Source organism: Cinclus cinclus, chromosome Z (assembly GCF_963662255.1).
Source record: "Cinclus cinclus chromosome Z, bCinCin1.1, whole genome shotgun sequence".
Lineage (NCBI taxonomy): Eukaryota > Metazoa > Chordata > Aves > Passeriformes > Cinclidae > Cinclus > Cinclus cinclus.
Window position 1 is genome coordinate 85,281,352 of NC_085084.1, and position 21,684 is coordinate 85,303,035.

At 47.4% G+C, this 21,684-nt stretch overlaps 2 protein-coding genes across 2 annotated transcripts; both read right to left on the reverse strand.

Annotated features, from left to right (window-relative positions):
• Window positions 1-4,617: 4,617 nt before the first annotated feature.
• On the reverse strand, window positions 4,618-6,248 carry RAX (retina and anterior neural fold homeobox). Its single transcript, XM_062513640.1, has 3 exons — window positions 5,981-6,248; window positions 5,631-5,860; window positions 4,618-5,070 (listed from the first exon to the last, which is right to left on the reverse strand). Exons 1-3 carry the CDS (start codon window positions 6,246-6,248, stop codon window positions 4,618-4,620), a joined length of 951 nt encoding a protein of 316 aa, XP_062369624.1.
• Window positions 6,249-13,821: 7,573 nt separating this feature from the next.
• CPLX4 (complexin 4) lies at window positions 13,822-21,499 on the reverse strand. The gene is made up of 3 exons (XM_062513606.1): window positions 21,333-21,499; window positions 19,337-19,424; window positions 13,822-14,067 (listed from the first exon to the last, which is right to left on the reverse strand). The coding sequence occupies exons 1-3, from the start codon at window positions 21,497-21,499 to the stop codon at window positions 13,840-13,842; spliced, it is 483 nt and encodes a 160-aa protein (XP_062369590.1). The 3' UTR covers window positions 13,822-13,839.
• Window positions 21,500-21,684: the final 185 nt, after the last annotated feature.

Below are 21,684 nucleotides of genomic sequence, written 5' to 3' on the forward strand. Positions count from 1 at the left end.
CGGCTGAGCCCCGAGAGCCCGTGAGGGGAGCGCTCCAGTGAGCTCGGGGACCGGCTGAGCCCCGGCCCGCCCATGAGGGGAGCGCTCCGGTGAGCTCGGGGACCGGCTGAGCCCCGAGAGCCCGTGAGGGGAGCGCTCCGGTGAGCTCGGGGACCGGCTGAGCCCCGGCCCGCCCGTGAGGGGAGCGCTCCGGTGAGCTCGGGGACCGGCTGAGCCCCGGCCCGCCCGTGAGGGGAGCGCTCCGGTGAGCTCGGGGACCGGCTGAGCCCCGGCCCGCCCGTGAGGGGAGCGCTCCGGTGAGCTCGGGGACCGGCTGAGCCCCGGCCCGCCCGTGAGGGGAGCGCTCCGGTGAGCTCGGGGACCGGCTGAGCCCCGAGAGCCCGTGAGGGGAGCGCTCCGGTGAGCTCGGGGACCGGCTGAGCCCCGGCCCGCCCGTGAGGGGAGCGCTCCGGTGAGCTCGGGGACCGGCTGAGCCCCGAGAGCCCGTGAGGGGAGCGCTCCGGTGAGCTCGGGGACCGGCTGAGCCCCGGCCCGCCCGTGAGGGGAGCGCTCCGGTGAGCTCGGGGACCGGCTGAGCCCCGGCCCGCCCGTGAGGGGAGCGCTCCGGTGAGCTCGGGGACCAGGTGAGCTCCGTGGCTGCAGCTGTTTGCTGCATCTCAGTTGCACCACCTCTGCTCGGCTCTACAATCCCAATCTGAGTGGGACAGAAGTGTCATATGACACACGGATGACTGCAAAACGCCAGCTAGTTTTGACAGAATGCCTTGGCAGAACACAGAGATGCTCAGAGAGGAGGCACGGTATTAATTCTACTAGAGAAACTGGTAATAGCAGCGTCCTGGCCTAACGATCAATGAGTTTTGTTTTGCTTTGTTTTGTTTCACTGTTTTCTCCTATGTTAGCATTTTGCGGGTGGGTGCTCTGTGGCTGACAAACTACTAAAGGAAGTCCCAAGGTTTGTAACAGTGACAAAGGAGGACAGCTGACTGCATAGAACAGAGATGCTGAAATACTGTAGCTGAAGGGAACCCCTTGAATTAATGTCCGTTGGACTTCATAGTACCTCCCTAGAGATGAGGAAGTATGTAACCAGGGGCTCCTTGAACAGCTACCTGAGATATTTCAGTAGTAAAAACCTGAATGTCCATAATTGGAACGCCTGTCAGATGTAGCCAGGGTAGATCGAAACAAGATCGTTCAACTTTTTGCACCAAGGAAACAGTATTGCCCTCAACCCCAGCAGCTAGTAACAGAAATTCAAACTATGGCTGAACAATGTGGGTTTTCATTTCGCAGGGGCCATGAACTACCATGGCAGTAGCACACACAACTGCCAGCCTGTTGCTCCAGAGAGAATGACAGCTTCTGAGCCATCCAGCAGGGACTGAGGGACTCACACAGACAGTCCTGATCCACCGGGAAGCCAATGAGCTCAACCTCAAGTTAAAATTAAAGAGCTCATGTATCTGCTAGTTTTATTGAACACAAACCGGATTTTGAGCAGGGATAAGGAGAAGAAGGGGAGACCAGAATACACTCTTGATAACAAATTCCGTCATGGCGGTTTTCTCATAATTATTCATTCCCTGGCAATCTTTTTATCTGTATTATTCTTCCTTATAACTTCAGGTGTTGTGAAGAAGTCAAGTATGGATACTAAAAATACTATCTTGCTAATATAGTTTAAGCAAAAGAAGAACCAGACCACTCGGAAGACCATGCTAATAGCCTTACCAAAGTTAGAGTAAAGAAGTGGTTAAGGATCTAGATGATTTAATCCAGTTTTAAGAAAAGGTTTTACAGTGAGCAATTAGATGCTGTTTAAGGAATTAATCGCTAATGGGTCATTAACTCTGACTGGTATTGTACAGTTAACAAGCCGAGGCAGGATTATTAGACTCAGCACCCAATTAAGGACGAGAAGATATTTACAACAAAATGAACAAATGGGCTTTTAAAATGGAATGGAAGAATTTGAAAGAAAGTGTAGGAGCACGGAAAACTAGACAGGTTAGAAGAAAGATGTGTTTACATATGCCTCTGTCTCTTTATTTGCCCACTTTTGCGTAGCTGGTAAAATAATGATTTTTAGCAACAAACAGTTTTCCTTGAAGGAGGTGACTGCACACAGTTGATCCACGTACAGGGTTCACATGTACAAGGTATAAGAAAGACCTGTGTAATATGCCAGTAAAAGAACAACCACCATAGCTTGCCATAATGTTTCTTTATTTGTTTGCAGGTGCTGGATCAGGACCTTATTGAAAGTGAGCAGGTATCTTCAGCTGACCTGTCATTGTGGTTTTATCTACGACCAGTCTTTGACTATCTCAAGTAACCAAGCATCAGCACTGGTGACAGCTGATTAGGAAATCGAAGGCTCCTTTCCAATGGATTAACAGGATACTGAAGAACAGCAGGTAAAAGAAAGGGAGGGTAAGCACTCTTGAAATCTTGGGGAGTTGCTTATTAACCACTAGCAATAAGCACAGGTGAGAACTTGAGGGCAGCAATTTAATGTGCTCACCTGCAGGAGGGTTTTCAGCTTCAGAGCCACAGTTGGACTGCAGCCAAGTAATGGCAAATGAGATTGTTTCTACCCTGAGAAGGAAGTGTCCAGAATCTGTGCAGTCATTCATTAGTGTGTGTCTCTTGCTGGCACAAGCCAGGCTATGCAGGCACTTCTCAAACACACCAAGAGAAATCCTTCTCTTGCAGCCACCAGAAAAGCCATGCCTTCTTGCAACTCACTGCAAATCACTGATGATGCAAGCAAAGCTCACCTGTGAAAGGACCATTATAATAAGATCTAAAAACTGAAGCAATATGATTTTTGTTCTTCTCTTTTATTCAGGTGTCCTAACTAGAAGTTAGCAAAATATTTCCCTGGTCCTGACAGCAATGGCAGTTCTTTTCCTGTCATCACCTCCTCTCTCTGCCAAGGAAGCAGAGAGATTGTGTGCTGGGAAGGATGGCCACCACCACAAATGCACACACAGTAGAATTGCCAAGTCCAGAGCCCAGCAAGACAGTCTCCCCCAGCAGGGCTTCATTCCCCCCAAATTCAAGGGGGACCACTAACTTGGCTTCCCTACATGGCCTGGACCAGCACAGTTCAGGGAAGGGAAGCTGGGGGTCCTGAACACAGTGTGTGCTCTGGTCCACGGAAGCAGGTTGGATCTGCAGGGGAGGTTGGGGATAGAGGAAAAGACATTTGAAAACAAGAGGGATTCCTATTATTATCTGTAAAAGAAGCTCTCTATGCAATAGGTGGGGGCTGCTGTGGAGAAGGCTATGAAGGGATGTTTAGAAACCACTATCTAAGGTTAAAAAGCTCTCTGAAGTGAAGCTGAACAAAGCTGACATACTTGTTTCTGACAGGACTCTTAAAAGATACACTACAGATTGTGAAAATATAATTAGACGCCAGCCTTTGTCTGGCCACAACGAGTGGGAAATGGTGAACGGAGAGGTCTCCCAGTCTGCATTGAATCATCCCCAGGACACAATGAGGGCACTTGTGCATCCTTCTCTGTTCCCTAATGAGAAACATTAATTGCCACAACCTCCTGAGTGTGTAGAGTACCCCATGTCCAGCAGAGGAGAAGGGGTGTTTCATTACAGCTTCTCAGCCCCATTACAGGCAGTAACAGAGATAATGAAAAATAAAGATGCCGCAGTTTTAGTTTTGGCAGCCTAACGATGGGCACTGAGTGGGCAGGGGAGCAGACATGGCCCAGCTCTGTGCCAGCCTCCAGAGGTTGTGCTGGGCAGCCAGAGCAGGCAGGATGAGCCTTCCAGGCCCCAGCCAGGTGTCAGTGCCCAGCCAGAGACCATCTGTCTCTTCCTGTAGGCAGTTGGGCTTCAGGGGGTAGGGGCCCTGGCAGTCCTGCCATCCCCCTTCTTTGCAGAGGCAGCAAGGACTATCACTAACTCCAGCCTGCAAAGCCCACCTGAACCTGGCACTGCTCCACAAGGGCAGCTGTGGGAGTGGTGTGCCTGGCCCAAGGACTGCCAGGGCTCCAGCCCCTCTGTGCCCAGTCCCATCTGGGCACACTCTCCATAATGGGGCTGCAGCCCCCAGTGCCACAGACAGCTTGGGCAGGGTTCTGCTGATGGAGGAAGACAGAGAAGAGTCCAGAGCCAGGCATCTCCCACCCCTCTGTGCATCACATGTAGAAGAGGGTCCAGCCCAAGATGCCCATTTGGGTTCAGAAACATGATGCACAGCCTCCATGCAGATGGTGTCATTTAATGGTGCAAAAGCAGAACCCCCTCCCCAGGTACGGCAGTCCTGGGTTCCCAGCCACCTTACATAGCTCTTTGCCCTACTGTAGCTTTTATTGCAACTAAAGCATCCAGCCAAGGAGGGAGAGCAAAATAATTTTTTTTTTCCTAAGCTATGATCAGGCCCGTAACTCTTCAGGGGCTGTGGAAACGGGAATTAAAAGGACCACAAAATACAAAAGCACATCAAGGCGTAGGGAAAAGACTGGTGCAAGGGACAGCTCTCCTGTGCCTGGGCCATCCATGGCAGCCAAGGCAGGATAAGGGTGTCCCTCGGGCGTTCTGGGATGCACCTTCCCCATGGCTTACTCCCAGGTGCTGAGAGGGAGTTCAGATTGTCTGCCAGGGTTTGCCGATGGACTGAATGTGCTCCTTGGCCTTCAGCCGCAGGGCGGCAATGCTGGTGTTGCGTGGATCTGCCTCATCCAAAGGGAACTTGTCCACAAAGGTGGCCCCACACTGATAAGGTGGCGGTGGCCCCATGGCCCCCAGGGGCTGCAGAGCGTGGGTCACTGCTGGAGAGTTCAGGAAGGGCGGTGGCGTGTAGCTGCCTGGCAGGTTTTGCGGGGAGGCCACGAAGCCAGGCAGGGTCTGCAGGGCTGTGCTGCTGGGCACTGGTGGGCTGAGCCACGTCTCCAGGGGCAGGCTGCTGCTCAGAGGACCCATGGGTGTTGCCTGTGGCGAGCGGTTGAACGAGAGGATGGGCGAGTCCTGAAGCTTCATGGAAGTCACCTCCAGTTTCTCCTGCCGCCTCCACTTAGCCCTTCTGTTCTGAAACCAAACCTGCAAGCAGAGATGTATCAGCCAGGCCTGAGACAGCGGACAGAGGCTCGACCCTGGCTGCAGCAGTGAGAACAAAAGAATGAGGTAAACACTCCTTGCCGAGCTGGGACAGAAAGGAATTTGGGGGGCTCGAGTGTTTCTCCACGACCCATAACCCTACACTCGGTGGATAACAGTCCCGCAGCGGAGCTGGTCCGCCCATCCACCCGCCACTGCCCTGGCACACAGCGGGTTCAGCAGCACCGGGCTGGGGATACGCCACCCAAAGGGAAGCAGCACCAGCGACGCGGCTGCCGGACGCAGGTCGTCCCCGAGCCTCGCTTTCTCCCGCCGGTGGGGCCGGCCCGTGGCTGTGCGGCAGCTGCACCCAGGGCTCCAGTGGGACCCCGAGTGTGGCCAGAGCCGTGCTGCGGTCACGGGCCCGCGCGCCGCTTCGGGGCTGCTCCGGCCGCCTGGACCACGGGGATGCGCCGAGGCGCGTCGGGCCGGGCCGTGCATGGCTTCCCGGCGCCGGGGGCCGTCGGGCCTGGGCCGTAGCGGGGAGCCGAGCCGGACGTTACCTGGACGCGGACTTCGGGCAGATTGACTTTCATGGCCAGCTCCTCGCGGCTGTACACGTCGGGGTAGTGGGACTTCTCAAAGGCACGCTCCAACTCGTGAAGCTGGTATGTGGTGAAGGTGGTGCGGTTTCGCCGGTGTTTCTTCTTGGGCTGTTCCTCTTCCGACGGCTTCCCCTCGCCACTGCTGCCAGCGGGCAGCTCGGGGCTGGTGCTGCCGGGACAGTACGGCTCTGCGAGGGCAAGACAAGGGAGTCACCGGCAGGATCTCCCCGCGGGCTTTCCCGAGGGCGTGGGAGAACGGCGCCCACCCGTCCGCCCCCCGGCACCCAGCGTTCGTCCATAGCGCTCACCTTGGAAGCGCTCGGCGCGGCTCTGGGGCTCGGCCGTCGGCGGCTCTCCGGGCATCTTGGGCAGGCAATGCCGGGGCCCCCGCCGGTCCGCCTCCTTGGCACTGCCGTCGGGCGGGAAGGCGCCCAACAGACCGTCTTCCTTGGTGAACCCCAGGATAGCCTCGATGCTGTGAAGCCTCGACGGGTTTCCTCCGGGGCTCCGGGCCGCCGGAGCGGCCAGCGAGAAGGCGCCCTCGGCCATGGCGATCGGGGCGCCGGGCGGGTGCATGAGGCGGCCGGCCCGGGGCTCCGCCGCGGCGCTGCGGTCTCACCCGGCCTCCGGGCGGCGCGGGCAAGTCTGGCACGGTGTCGCCGGGCGGGCTGGCCTCCTTGGGGCGGGGGAGGAGTGCCGGGGGGCGGTAGGCGACAGGGAAGGAGAGGCCCCCGCGCCTCTTCGACATGGAGGGGGAGGCAGGGCATCCCCCGGCCCCCGCCGGCCGCCCCGCCCCTCTCCGCTGGCCCCTGCCCCGGTCCCGGCCCCAACCTCAGACGGCGCTGGGCGATGCCATCCGGAGCCCCCTGAGGCGCGGCGGGGGGGGGCCCGCTGCAGCCGGCGACCGGCCCGGGCTGAGCGCCGCGGTCGGAGCCCCGGGGCAGGGGCAGCACTGTCGGAAACCGCAGTGGGACAGGCGGCGAGAGGCGCGCCGGGCGCGGGTGGACAGAACCGGAACGGCGGGAGCCGCGGGAGCCGCTGCCAGGGGCGCGGTAAAGGGGCCTCAGCGAGCGGGACGGGAAGGAGCGCGAGTCGGGGGGTGCCGGGAGAGAGGACAGCGGGTTCCCAGCACGGCCCTGCATTGTTCTGCGGTTCTCAGTGCCTCTCCGCTTTTCTCTTGCCCGACGGCTACAGCCGAGATAGCTTCCCGGTTTGGAGGTGCGTCGGTTTCCTGGCGGCCCCTCGAAAGCTGCCCCGCGGGACGATCCGCGGCCCCGGCCCGACTCAAGGGCACTGGGTAAACGCCGCTGCGCTGGTGCTCTGCGGGACACTCGCCCTGCGCCCGATTACCTCCAAAGGCATTTCACAGACCAGGTGCTTCTGAGCAGGATAGACACAGGAGGTGGGCTCAGCCTTTCAGACTTCACAAACCCAAGGAAGCTCTAAGCAATATTTGCGAGGAAGTTTTCTAGTATGCTGGTGTAGGACAAAGTCTGTGAGGAGCTGATTCTGTGACCCTGTACTCCACGGTGCTAGTGGGGCTGGGGGAGGAGTTGGGGGGGGGGGGGGGGTGGTGTGGTGTGTAGCAGGCAGGGCTTCATGGGGAATGCAGAAAATGTTTTTGGAGGTGAGGCAGGGAGCCAAAACCCACACATCACTTTTTACTTGGTTTGGTGGAAGATGTGGACCCATCACAGAACCAACCATGTAACAGCATCATGTCTCCTGCATCGATCTTTTTCCTGCGTTTGTCTTTCTGTCATTTTATGACTGTTCACATTAGTACTTCCCAGTTCCTGTGAGACACTATCTACCTTTTGTCCCAGCTTGTTTACATGACAAACCCAGTAACATCCAGAGTGGTTTTCAGTCTACACTTAGCTTTGAAGATGCTTCTATTTGAAGCCTGAGGAGAGTGTATGTAAAAGAAAAACACCATCGCTGCTTCTTGTTCTTCCAGATATATTAGCTACTCTAATAAGTATGGCCTCTTTCAATGAATCTGCATTTTTAAATTCCACTTCTGTCCCAATACACTCCATATAATGTAGATTTTTCCAGAGGAATCACTTCAAAGATTGGCAGTGCTTGCTTCTGCCGGTGTCTACACCTTTTGCAGGTTTATGTTCTGACGTCCCAAAATTGATTTCTTGTAGGACTGCGCGGCTTTTCCTAGCTCCAGGTGAGGTTTGCCTACACTGACTGCTTGGGGGGTGGCTTGAGGCCGAAAGAACTCAGATGTCCATTTGCACAAAGAGGCCAACAAAAGAGAAAATAAAAGGTTAGTGTGGCTTTTGTAGACACTATAAAAAGCCAGTCAATACCATTGTAGGGACATTGGCGGGTACTCAAAGCAATCAGCCAGGGGCCATTGTGTTCCTTTAATCTACATGTGTGTTTTGAAGGAACTCTATTAGTGAAGATGAATGAATGGTGCAATGTCCCTAATTTTTTCTAATTTGAAGGTGGGGGGTTACAGCACTCAAAAACAGCACAAACCACACCTGTCCCTCCAGGAGTCCTGGGCAAAAATGCGAATCAGTTTTGCTTGTTGTAGCTAAGAAAGATAGGAATATGAGGCGAAGGGACAAAACACCTTTAGTCAGTGCCATAAAGGGCATTGGATCCTGGCAGAGATGCTGCTTTTGTGGTACCTGTTAAAGTTGTCAGTCACAGGGTCAATACTCGATTTTTTTTGCTGTTACTCACAATATGAAGGCAGCAAAAAAGCCTTTCAGCTCTGAAGCAGGGTGCTTGAGTCCCACACAGGACACAAGAGACCTTCCTCCCTGACAGAGAAGCCTCCTCTTTCTTCATCAGTAGAATACTCCATTTGTGTTTTCCATACGGAGCTACACTTATCACTGTAGCATCTTTCTTGCAAGCGAGTGGAATTGTCGAAAGAGGAAGTCACTCCATTGATCCCGATTTGAAAAAAATACCTGAAAAAAACCGCATAACCCAGGAACAGAGCAGAGAGAGCTTTGACTCTTCCAGCTCAACATCTCTCATTTCTCTCTTGCCATACATCAGGCACAGACTGTGTGACATGCATGAGGTATTACAGTGCTCCAGGGAGGGAAGAAGTCTAATGGTTCCTCTGATTACATAGAAGGTTTAGATAGGCAAAGAATGGTAACTGAATATTTCTCTTTGGGCCTGATGTCCTGGTGGTCAGATGAATCCCTTGCAGCCCTCTATGATATGTATTGTATTAGTATGAAGCCTCAGAAACTGATCCTGTGGTACATCACAGCTTTGCAAAGACCATTGACCTTTGGAAACTTATGGGGGCAACCAGAATCAAAGTTTAGAGTATTCATTAGGGGATGAAACAGGCAGGGTTTGTTACTTGCCCTTCCAAAGGATAAACCTATTCCATCACCTTTTTTATTGTTCTGCAAAACATTATTAAAATTTCTGCAGAAGTAATGCTTGAAAAGTAACTAAAGTTCTTATGATGGACAATCTGTGAAGTGCAGCTGTCTGCTGTACCTCCTTCCTGTACATGTATAGTGAAGACTAAAGGGAAATCGTTTTCATCCTGTAGTCACTGTTGAGACATCACATGGGACGTGATTTCACACAATGAAGTCAGCATCATAAAACTCCACAGGTTCCTCCTTCCTTTTCTCCTGCCTTTTCTTTGTGTCCAGGTGGAATAATTACTGCCTTGCAGGTCAGAGATTTGAAGATGAAGTCATGCTGCAGGAGACACATCACTTTCCAGAACAAAGATGTGCAGCAGGGAGATGGAAAGATAAATGGGGCTTCCAAGGTCAGACTGCAAATCAATAGGAGGGAAGCAAGGAAAAGGAGGAAATATTCACCTAAAGGGAACCTGAAGCCTCCTGCAGTTTGCATGCTCTGTATCATCCAGCAGATTGTTAAAAACAACCAAAAAAAGGCTTTGTTTTTTTCCTCCCCAAAAATTCCTAAGGGTGCAGTTTCAGACCCTTGAAAGCATAACGCATGGGGAAGCTGCTGTCTCCTCCTGTCACTGCGTTGCTCACACCTTCCTTGTCTTTCTGCTGAGACTTTGCTTGATCTGCCCAGGAGAATCAGCTGTTTCCCCACCTCTCAAGTTCCTGTCTGGCACCCAGGAATTGCAGAGATCTTGCTGTTCTGCTGTCTGTGTGAGCTGTGGGAATGGAATAGGCTCTGGGAGCAAGGCAGCCCTTTCTGGTGGGAGCACCATGGGCTGGCTGGGTGCAAGGGCTCTGGCTTGCCATGCTCAGAGGGAGGGAGGGGAGGTTCATGCTATAAGGCTATATTAATGCAATCCTTCTTTACTTGTTTTCCAATTAGCCTAATTGAATTCGGATTGCTTAAAAGTGGGCACTAGAGACATTTATCTTGATGGGATGACGGTCTTGAGCTCTAGCGATCCTATTAACTCTAAGAACCCAAATCCCAGGTAGGGTCCATCCAGCAGTGGCTGCCACGTGACCTAACCCTTTAATCTGCTCCTGATAAAGACACACGGACACACAGACATGTCCCTCTCCATTCTCACACGTGCATGCACACATATACGTGTACCTTTGTGCAGAGATATGGACACAAACATTCCCAGATTCACATACCAGCACATGTGCACGTGCACACACATGCAGAGGTTCCTCTGTGACCTGTCCCCAGAGCTAAGCACCTTGAGAGCTAAATGTACCTGGGATGGCCCCACCACCTCCTCATGTGCCTCCCCAGGCTTGTGGCTGGTGGCTGAAGATGGGAACAGCCAGTGCTGGAAGGATGAGCCCTCCAGGAGCATGCAGCCACCTCCAGCAAACTGAAGATCAGGCTCTGGCTGAGGGCAGCATAGTTTTTCCACCCTGCCCTGGGTCTGCCACTCCAGACTGAATGTGGGAGATCTGGTCTGACAGTGGTGCCTAAGACACCTCATTCCCATGCCAACAGCACTTCAATGGGGCTGGGCTCCATCCTATGCCAGTCACAAGCCACCTCTCAGTCCTGCTTGTCTCTGCCAGCCCTGACATTTTTTTTGGAATCTCATTAATCATTTGTTTGGTGATTCTGACTTTCTTCTTTGACCCTTTAAACTGAGAAAATGCTGATCCTATAGCTGCTGACAAATTTAATTAGACCCTTTAAAGCACCAGATGCTTTCAGTAAGATTTTCGGGATGTCCCAGGCTCATTTTAATTCAAAGGTCAAAACCTTTAGGCTTGTTTATTTTGGTGTTTTATAGATAGGACAATTCCATCTGTAAAGCCACACAGCAGTGTCGATACACCACCCAGATTTGTACCAGTGCAGAGGGAAATGCATTGAGCCTCACAAACCTCAGGCTGGTTGAGTTGAGCTGGTGATTATTTTATCTACTTTATGCAAAGACCTCCTAGAAGACACCACTTGTCTTTCCACATAGATAATTAGATTCTGTGGTGCCATGTGAGAGTAGAATCCCGAGAGGAATAAATCAGATCAGAAGTCTTGGTGGTTTTAGGCAAAATAGCTCTGATGCTCAAGGGACTTGCTGAAGATAGGTTTTCTTCGCTAAAGAAATTACCTGTTGGATGAGAGACATTTAATGCACTAGGACATCCTCTAGAAAAAGCAAGGAGGCTCAGAACTTGTCAGCTTGGGTTTCTTGGGTAAGAAAGATGAGCGAGAAGAAAACACATATTTTCTTAATGCTACAATGGGGAAAATATTGGATTACAGGTTTTAAAGCAAGTCTGTTCAGTTTATATTTGAAGAGTGATCAATCAAAGAACTTTCCCAAGCTCTATTTGTAGGAAGGAGTCTCAGCTTCCTTTTACTGTTAGCAAACTGGCTGTGTTCAAGGAAACTAGAAACTACCTACGAGAACATTTAACATATGGTTGAAAGGAATGATTTTAGAAAGTGTTTGTATGCTCAGCAGAAACATTTGGGAAAAAGTGGCAATCAACTTGAAATGTGACAAAGGATTCTAGTAAAAAAAAGGTTAAAAGACATATAAATAAAAGTATTTACCAAATAAATGTAATTTGCCTTAAGCAAACATGATCCATATGTGATTAACACACAAAGCTGTATGTTGCCCTCTCTGTTTTTTTGCAGATATGGAGTCAGGCACCACTGTGACTGTCAGCAGTAATGAGGTTTTTAAAGGCAGCAGCTTTTCTCTGGCCTTTTTCTGTATCTCAGTGTCTGTGCCAGTGCACCAGGAGGTGGTAGGAGGACTTCCTCTTGACACCTTGGCACCCACCAGCTGTTGGAGCAGGAGGGAGGGGAACCAGTCTCCTTTGCCTTTCTCTCTGCCTCACTGCAGAGGTGGCTTTGCTGAAAAGAGAATTTGGCCTCCTTTCTAAGTGACCAGCAAAACACTGCAGGCGTAACACAGGCCCACATCCTCCCCGGGCTGCTGTGTCTGTCTGCTCCTTGTCACTGTCCCCGTGTAGCTGTGGGTGACTGCTGACTCCTTTGCAGGGACAGGGACCATCCCAGGAAAGCGTGGGAAGATGCTCTGTGCCACTCAGGCTTGGTGGGCTGCCTGCTGCAACCATTGCTTTATGTGTGGAACCTGTGTTATCCAGACTTTTCCTGTACTTTTTCCTGGGGACATTTCCTCCCTGGTGGTGGTGGGACCTTCCAGGATCCACGGGATGACTTAACTTCTCTCCACAAAGCCCTGCAACTCCCTGGGGCTTGGCAGAGCCCCCACTGCTCTGTGGGGCTGGAGGACATGACCCAAAGCAGGCAAAGGGGGCTCAGCACAGAGTGGTTTTCACACCTGGAGTGTGCTGTGGTTGTATCTTGTGCACTTCACAAACCCATACCTGAGGCGGAGAGGAAAGGAGAGGAGAGGAGAGGAGAGGAGAGGAGAGGAGAGGAGAGGAGAGGAGAGGAGAGGAGAGGAGAGGAGAGGAGAGGAGAGGAGAGGAGAGGAGAGGAGAGGAGAGGAGAGGAGAGGAGAGGAGAGGAGAGGAGAGGAGAGGAGAGGAGAGGAGAAAAAGGGGATAGAAAGAGAAAAGAGAAGGAGGAAAGAGAAAAGGAAGATGGAAGCAAGCAAGGAAGGAAAGAAAAAGAAAGGAGATAAATAATACTTAGTGCATTTGTTAATTTAAAATTAATATTTTTGCTTGATTAGCTGCCGACAGAAAGAAAGAGAGAGAGAAAGAGAGAGAGAGAGAGAGAGAGAAAGAGGCTTATAAACGTGTAGGAAAGTGCTACATGTATTCATTTCCAAATTTAATTCCCAGGCTAGCTCTTGGAGAACTGTCCTAGTACTTACAAAGACATTCATTTCATAAAATTCCTTGGGAGTAGCAGCCTGCACATCCCATAGACTCAGGCAGATTTAACATTAGTGAGGGCTATGCCTTTCCTCTTTTAGGTGCCCTACCCAGACATAACCTTCCATGTTTAGCCTTCAATGGAGGCAACTCCCAGAATCAGCATGGGGAGTTTCTTTTAGCCTAGTGCTGCTACCCCAAGCCCCACAATTTGGCACACAGAGCAGACAAGAAGAGGGTCACTAGCGTCCCTTGATGTTTGAAGTGTCTTTGAGAGGCAGGTAAATAAAAGCGGACTGGAGAAACCTTCACTGCTCCAGAGCAGGGCTCACTGAGAGCCACCAAGCCTTGCTTCCTACAAGTCCCCATTCAGTGTATATGACAACATTTTTGACCCAAACTGTTGAGTTACATGCTTCATTTTTTGCCTTTTGCTACACTTAGTATAGAGATGATTTTAAAAACCAAGGTTTTGCTGCAAATGTCAATATCTGAACACTGTGTTTGCCTCAACATTTTTGAACCAGGCATGTTTTTATAAGAAATATACGTGTTTATTTCTAAAGCAGGATTAAATGAGCAGTTACCTCTATGTCATGTATCAGAAATACAATTTTGTTCAAACATACACATTTAATAGCATTTCAATCATGTGGAAAAAATGGAAAAAGGCACATTTTTTCCCCAATATTAACTTATTTTAAACCATTTTTTCCATGGGGGAAAAAGTTATGTTCAAAACTGAGGATCAGTTCTAACTTCCTTCTAGGCAGTCCCAGCAGGTAAATTTTTAATGCCCCTTCAGGGTTTTAAGTCTCTCATCACTGTTCTATATTTACACTGAGTGCTATAGAGCTATGTGCTCTCGCTCTGCAGCCCCAGCAACATAAGACTGAGGTTACAGCCCTTGGGCAGTGCTGGCTCTTCTACATCATGGAACATTTCTGCTCAGCTGCCTGTTTCATCTCAGTGAAGGTGGCTTGTGCCTTTTCTTTGATGGCATCCATGTCCATGTTCTGGATGTTCTGCAGCTGGCCCAGGATAGAGTCCTTGTCTTCTTCCTCCTCCTGATCTTCTGCCACCATCTTCTGAAGGTCTTCTGGCAACCCCACATCATCTCCAGCCATTTGTATTTGATTCTCATCCAATTCACTCTAAAGCAGGAAACAAAACTAGTAGATGAGAGTATTTCTGCTCTCCCAGGATCCACCAATGCCCCTCTCGTTTTTTTTGGTTTGTTTTTTTTTTTTTTTTTTTGTTTTTTTTTTGTTTTTTTTTTGTTTTTTTTTTGTTTTTTTTTAGGGAGAACTGAAACAGATGCAGAGATATTTCAGTCAAATTTTTTGGGTGCAACCTGCAAATTCAGGACCTCAATCAGTGTCCGTGAAATTTTAAGATTTTTTTGGCAATGTCAATTGTATTTCTTTGAGGGGCTTCAGCATTGTCAAAACCCCGTGTCACTTGCCATTTTAGAAATCTTTGCCACGCTGGTAGTGCAGGAATTACATTCCAGGTAATTTGTATCCCTCAAAACCATGCTCCAGGACACTATCAAGCCTGTCAGCTGCTATAGCGTGCCTGTCAGCCTCTGGTCAATGAAACAAGAGCTTTAGAAAACATGGGGTAGCATTTCCTTATTCAATTTTTGGGGGGGGAGGGTGGGGTGGGAATTTTTAGGTATCAGCACTAAACAGAAGCCTTCTGGAAGAATGATGCATCAAACTTCAGAATGAAATACTGGAAAAAGGGTATCCCCCATCTTCCCAAACTGTGTCTAAACTCTGTCTAGTTCTTTGGTTGGCCTCTCAGAGTTGTGATGAAGAGCAGGGGCTGCCTGGCAGATAATCAGTGTTGCAGTGCTGGTAAGTGGGGTAATAGGAGGACTTGGGCAACAAAAGAGAGGCGGGAAGTTGGTTGTGAGTCTGAGAAAGCAAAAGGAGACAGGAGAAGAAACTGGTTAAGCAATTAAAAGGGCTGAGATGCAGTAAGCACTATACACACTTATTTCCTGCCTGCCCACTGAAACACTCCATCACTGGGATTATGTCAATTTTTCAAACAATGGTGATTTTGTTCATATTTTCTGGTGGATTCTGATGGATCCAGGGCTCAGAAGAACAGGATACTTTGACACAGTTCACACATCAAAGATAAGCATTAATGCCTCATTACATCTCCAAAATTAAGCATGACAGCAGCAAAGGCCTGATATGAATAAGCAGCAATGTTATCAGCAGGAGGTGTTTTCTAGAGTGAGGGGTCTGGGTTTTGCATGAATGAAAAGATAAATGAATGCAAGGACATACATGAGCAATGTCTGTTGTTGCAGGCATTAGCAAGGACAAGCAGGCTGGGGGTGGTTGGCTGCATAACCACTATTTACAGCTCTATATTTCACACTTTATGTTTGCACTTTGCTTTAATCTGATTTTTCCCCATATCTCCTGTGAAACTGGAGAACTCTAGCAGGATTGTTACTGCTATGTGGATAAAATGGGTGAGGACATCTCTTCACCTTTTGGGGTAAGGGTTGCTGCAGTCGGATCTGTGGGAGCTAGAAACAATCTCCCAAACAGAAAAGATATTCTTTTACAATTTTATATTGTGTAGCAGAAAAAAATGTGTTAAGCTTTTATTCACAACTGATGGCTAGCAGAGGAGTTAGCCCTTTTGAAATCCTCCCAGTAGCAGCAGAGGATGATAAAAAAGTGTTAATTACTGAAAGAGTGCCCCTAATCAGACAATCACACATGTTCTTTCCTTTAGAATTATTTCTAATTTAAGGCATCATCGCTGCATGCTTCTGTGGGGATTCACATCTTTGGCAATGTGAAAAATTGTCTGGCATGTTCTTTCACCAAAGCCCACTGTCCTACTGAAGTCTGGGATGTGATGTGCAACAGTTTGGGGCTTCAAAGTGTTCTGTGACCAAAAAAGAGTATATCGAGATACAGTCTAAAGCAGTACAGTTCTGCCCAAGCCACCTGTCTCTACCCACTTGGCATTTAGCTTTAATAGACTTAAAATGAGCCCCAAAGGGATTGCTCAACAAGAAGCAAAGAAGCACATGATACATCATGTATAGCCTCTTCTCTTCATTCTAAAATTTGAAAATTTTATTCTTGTTTACTTTTATTTGAAATGGAAAAGTGAACATAGAAGCAACATCTATTCTACTAAATTAAATGTGCCTGACACTGGTCTTGCCCCAAGGCCAGCTGGCCTGGAAAAACCCACTGGGACGCTATTGAATTCTGTCACCCTACCAAACAGGGTGGTCCCATCTAACAGCCGATTGGGAATGCCTGTCCTAACTCCCAAACTGGCTGTGGGAACTGCTTGGGAGAGTGCCCAGGCCAAAACTGGGTCAGACATTATTCTGACAGTTCAACAGCATAGGCGATAGAGTCCATGCACATGGTAATATTTTTTGACCCTGATTATGCACCTGATGTAGTCAGTCCCAGATCTGTTTTGCCATAGATGCAATAGAATTCTTTACATATATAATGATATGCAGGTAGGTGTGAGCAGAAAACTGTCTAAATATCTGCTTTTTTAAAGTTTGATGATAAAGTCCTCTGTCCAAATTAGGTGCAAAGGTCCAGTTCAAGGATACCAACTTTATTTTATAGCATTAAGTGTGTACAGAAATGAGAAAGAAGATGGATGAGAGAGCAGGAGAAGGATTAAGATAGTGCAAGCAGGAGATGGTCACCATCTGACATCACAGGAGAAATTCTCTGGCTCCCACAGGTAAAGAATACAAACTAAACATTAGACAGCTCCACGTCCACCAACAGGAAAAGCAACCTCCCACAGGGAGAGGCAGCTTCTTTCATTAGAAGTTTTGTTAAGCAACCTCAAAGGGAGACGACACCCTCCAGGCAGGGAGAAGAACAATCAAAGTTTGGTATTGCTTGTTAAATGGACTTTCGGTTCTCTGAACAATGATGTTATAGTTGTCTGTGCAAGGTAAGGAGCAAAGAAGACCAAATGCTGGTTCAACACTGCTTATATGAAGTCTGCTTGTAAACAAAACCGATAAAGCTCACAGACTAATCCACAGGGGAACGAAACTCTTTTCCAGCATCACTGCATGATGTACTGCTTTCCTTATGCTAAACTTATCTTGTCATAACATTTACCTATGCTGATGTGCAGAGAACCTTAAGTAGCTGACTCCAGATCTTATCCTGTGATTCATCACCTATAACACAGCAGTAACATGCAAAATCAGAGTTCACCGTGCCTTGACCTGCAGGTGGGACTTAAATTAGCAACACAGCAGTATCATCGTCCTTATGCCACTGAAGGGCTGTAAGTACCTCACAAGTAGGCACGAGGAGCCAAATGTCAGAGCCAGCAGCCTTCCTCCCCAGAAACACCCTCCAAGAATCCAGAGATCACAGCTTGGAGCACAGAGCTGGTGAATGGGGACTGCTCCCTCCTGACATCTGCACTAGGACTCCGTTTTTCCACAAGCTCACCATCAACTCATGGCCCTGTGTTTAGACCTTGCAGAAATTCATTACTGAACCCCAGTTCAGGAAAAAGGCAGCAAGTGGATAAGAGAGTTTGGTGAGTTGTTTTTTTTTTAAAAATAGATATTATTATTATTATTAAAATATTAATGTCTGCATTTATATAATACTTTTTAATGTTTTGTGTTAATATGGTGCGCTGAATATGCTAAAGATGAAAAAGTTGTCCGTAGATCAAATATCTCATGGCTAAAAACATCTTTCTGATCACAAACCTAAGTTGACAACTCTGTTAATAGGATTAGGTTCATTAAGGGTCTACTTTCTCTTATAAATCTGGCTCAGATAGCATGGAGCTTTAGATTTTACATGGCAAAGGGGGCCCTGCTTAGTCCTGAATTTCATGCTTCTACTTAAAATGCTTGCTAGTGATTGATACTGGTAATATTCGTGTTTCTAGCCCATACTAAGCTACCTGAAATTACTTTCAATTTTCAAAATATTTCATGCATTATCACAAGTCTGAGAGCATTTTGCTGCCAGAATGTTGTATCAAAATATTGGGGTTTTTTTCAAGGACATAAAGCACGCATGTAATAATTTAATTTTGTTCCTGCTATAACATGTTTTCCTAAGGGCTGGTGAAAACCAAGAAATGCTATATAGGGAGAAACAAAAGCAGAAAAATGTACCCTGCAATATTTTTTTTCTGGCTTAGAGCTACTCTGCTACCTTGGAGACAAGTCTTCTATTGTTATTATTGGAATATAGCCCCAGAGAACACTTAGTACATGCCAAAGCCAAGATCCTACTGGAGATGGATCAGATCAGCACTGCACACTTGTGTATCTAAGAGGTGCTCAGCCAAGGGGGACTGGTGACCTGGACACCATCTTGAGCTGAAAAATGCACTACAAGTGGGAGAATTTGAAAACCAGAGACCCCCAGCTCCACTGATGTTTAGTTGAGACCTGGGCACTCAAGTATCTTGGAGCTTTCCAAAGCAGACCCTCTTGGAGCTGAAAGCTCTAGTGAGATGCTGTGTAAATGCTGCTCAGGAGCTGTCTCAGCATATGCCTCCAAAAGGAAAGCAAAGCCTAATGATATTTTACACCTCAGATGCTAATTAAAATGCTGGTGTTTAGAGACTTAGGTCTCCAATCCAATCAATCACTTAAAATCTTGGACTTATTTTTTTTGCATAATTAATCTTTCTGTAATTAAACTAACCTTCAGGATATGTTGTCAGCTAGAGCACCAGAAGAACCAGGCTCTTAGGAGTGGAACACACCTTACCTGAGTTCAGCTGTCACCTGGACTCTCTGGGAGAGAGACAGCCACGGGGAGGTGATGCAACTTCATCTCAAACTCTTATTTAAAAGTTTGGCTAGATGGAACTACACGTACTGGTTTCTTTCTGTTGATGATGAGTCCCTAAATTACTTATTTGGATGAAGCACTACATTTTTTAGCAGTTAAATTTACAGGAGATGTATTCTCACCTTCCTCCATTTTAATTAATCAAAAAGCTCTGGAAAGTACTGATCAGAAAATGAGTGGTAATGACTCATAGCTGGCAGGTGAATAATACAAATAAACTCTCAAATTGCTAACATCCACCACACATATCCTCGAGGAGTATAAATGAAATTTGCCAGTATCTTCCCAGTCGTGACAAGTCAGAGCAAACGTGTGATCCAAACCCCTGGAAAGAGTACTCTGTCCTGTATTACCCCTCTCCTGTCCATGGCAGAAGCTTACAAAATAACACAATTTTAAAAAAAATTAAATAAGTTGTTTGAAGCTTTTGCTTTCAATATTTTTGTTTTCCTGGAAATATTTGACAGTGACAGGACCACTAAAGAAAAAGGAATGGGCAGATTAAAATTGGTTGGAATTTGGTTTCTGGACTAGATGAGATAATGAGCTACAGGCTTACCTTGGGCAGTCTGTACTTTTCTCTCAGGTGAACCCTCAGAACAGCTCGCTCTGCTTTTTTCTGTGCAAATGCTGCATCTCTTTCCATCCTGGAAATAAGAAAAAATGTTCCGTCAAGGTGTTAATAGAAACAATCTTTTGCACTGAGCCAGTTGCTTGGCTGCAAAAAGCTACACATAGGAGTTATTCCCCAAGGTAAGTAACTTGTCCGAAGGCAAAAAAGGAGCAATACCAATAAAGTTATGACAAGGGACCACACTTCCTGTGCTTCTGTCACCTGTGAATTTTCCTCGTCTTTGTGCATTCGTTGTTTCACAAGGGCAATGAATTCCAAAGCTTCCATGTAAGGAAAAGCTGACTTCATCGGTGATTTTATAAAACATTGTCATTAGATTTAAGAGATGTTCTGCACAAATTTATTTTTAGATTACATATGTATTTATTTGCAAAATGTATCTCCTCAAAGTTTTTTGGTAACATTTGATAACACTCACCTTTTACCTTCCTTCCCCTCCTCCCCCCCCCCCCACCCCCCCCGCGGAATTTCTTTTTTCCCTCAGAAGCATTTACATGGAAATTCTATTGCAAACTTGATCTTGTTTCAGTATAGGTATTTTTGGCACATACAAGTTACTTCCAAAATGAAATATTACTTTTCCTCTGCTTCCAAAAGGAGTGTTTGGATTCCTCTCCCTCTAAAAACAGAACACCCACCAACAAACCTAAAATCTGAGAAGAAGCCAAAGCCTGGTTGGTTATGGGTTCAAAACTGCCTGAGCACAAGTTCAGCAAGGCACATTTACTTTTCTGGTCTCCACTCGTGCACAGCTGAACACTGGGCAAATCCAGGGAGCCCTGAAACAGGAACATTCTCTGCCTGTGTCAGCAACTTCTGACACAGAACCACATCTCACCCCGAGATGATCTTTTCTCATAGAGTTTCTGTCCTATAGGGGTACTCCTGCTTCCTCAGTACAGTTCATCAGGGAAAGGACACATGCCCCACTTAACAGTATGTAAGTAACTCTTTCTCCAGGCATTTCCCTATGCCAGGAATCCTGTGTTCTTTCTCAGTCTCCATTAAGTATCTCCCTGCCAGCAGGTGGTCATTTCTCTTTTAAATATCCTTTGACAAAAGGCAGAGCAAAATATTCTGTGCTTTTTTCCAGACCAAAAGACACCTCTCCAGGGCTTCCTGATAGAAATGTCTGATGCTAAATACAGATTTGGATACCTCGAATTCCGTCAGTCATTAACCTGGCACTTATAATCATCTTACAAGAAGGATTTACACAACCATTATGTAATTGACCATTAGAGGAACAGATGCATTTGAGATTTAAAAGTCAATCGTTTTATTTATAATTATGCATGGTTTGAACTCCTACACATGGCAAATCGTCCATTTTACTTGTTTTCATAAAAACAGCAAGTGAGAATGATTGTCTTCAGAGACAAAATTGAGACTTAATTGATTTTAAAGTTCCACTTTATTTAGTAGATTTTAGGAAGAAAAAAAAAAAACAAAAAAACCTATCTTAAACCTTTGTTCAAGATTAATGAGCACTCAACAATTTTTCAGGTCTGCCATAATAAATGTAGACAACGAAATATTAAATATTGAAAGTGTGCTCCAGATGGAGTTCTAGAACAAATCATATACATTTGAGAATCAAATGCTGCACTACAGACATCTTGGAAATTTTTTCTAGATAAAGTAACATTACCTAGGACTGAATCCAGCATATAAAGCTGTGGAGATAGCAGGAAAGCATAGGAGAGAGTTGGGGGGGGGGGGGAAAGGGCAGGAAGAGAGAACATATTTTATCCTTTCCAGTTGGGGAACTTTTATTTTGGAAAGTCTTTTTAGCAAAGATTTATCTGCTTTTAAAAAATTAGTGAAGAGCTGCATGTTTGGCTTTTTCTTGGGTTATTTTAATCTGTACAAAGTTACCAAGAATCAGCCCCATACTCATAAAAAGGGAACAGGTACTCACTTCTCCTCAACCATTTGCTTTTGATATTCCTCATACTCCTCTCTGGTCATTCCTGCAGCTGCTGCTGGATCAGAAGGAGTGCTTTCTTCCTTGCTTTCTTCCCCTCCACCTCCAAGTCCCAAATTCTTTACCTGGTTGCTCAACATACTTTTCATTAGAAAGGCCATCTTCTCAACAAAAACAAAAACAACAACAACAAAATGTAGGTATAAGAAAACAACTACAAGAAAGCCAAACAAAAAATGTTTCCAAACACAAGAGTTTCAAGGGAGAGAGTTTCTACAGCCACATCAGCTCTTCAAGGGCACAGTGCTAGTGAAACATGAACGCCAACACCAGTTTGTCAGCCATA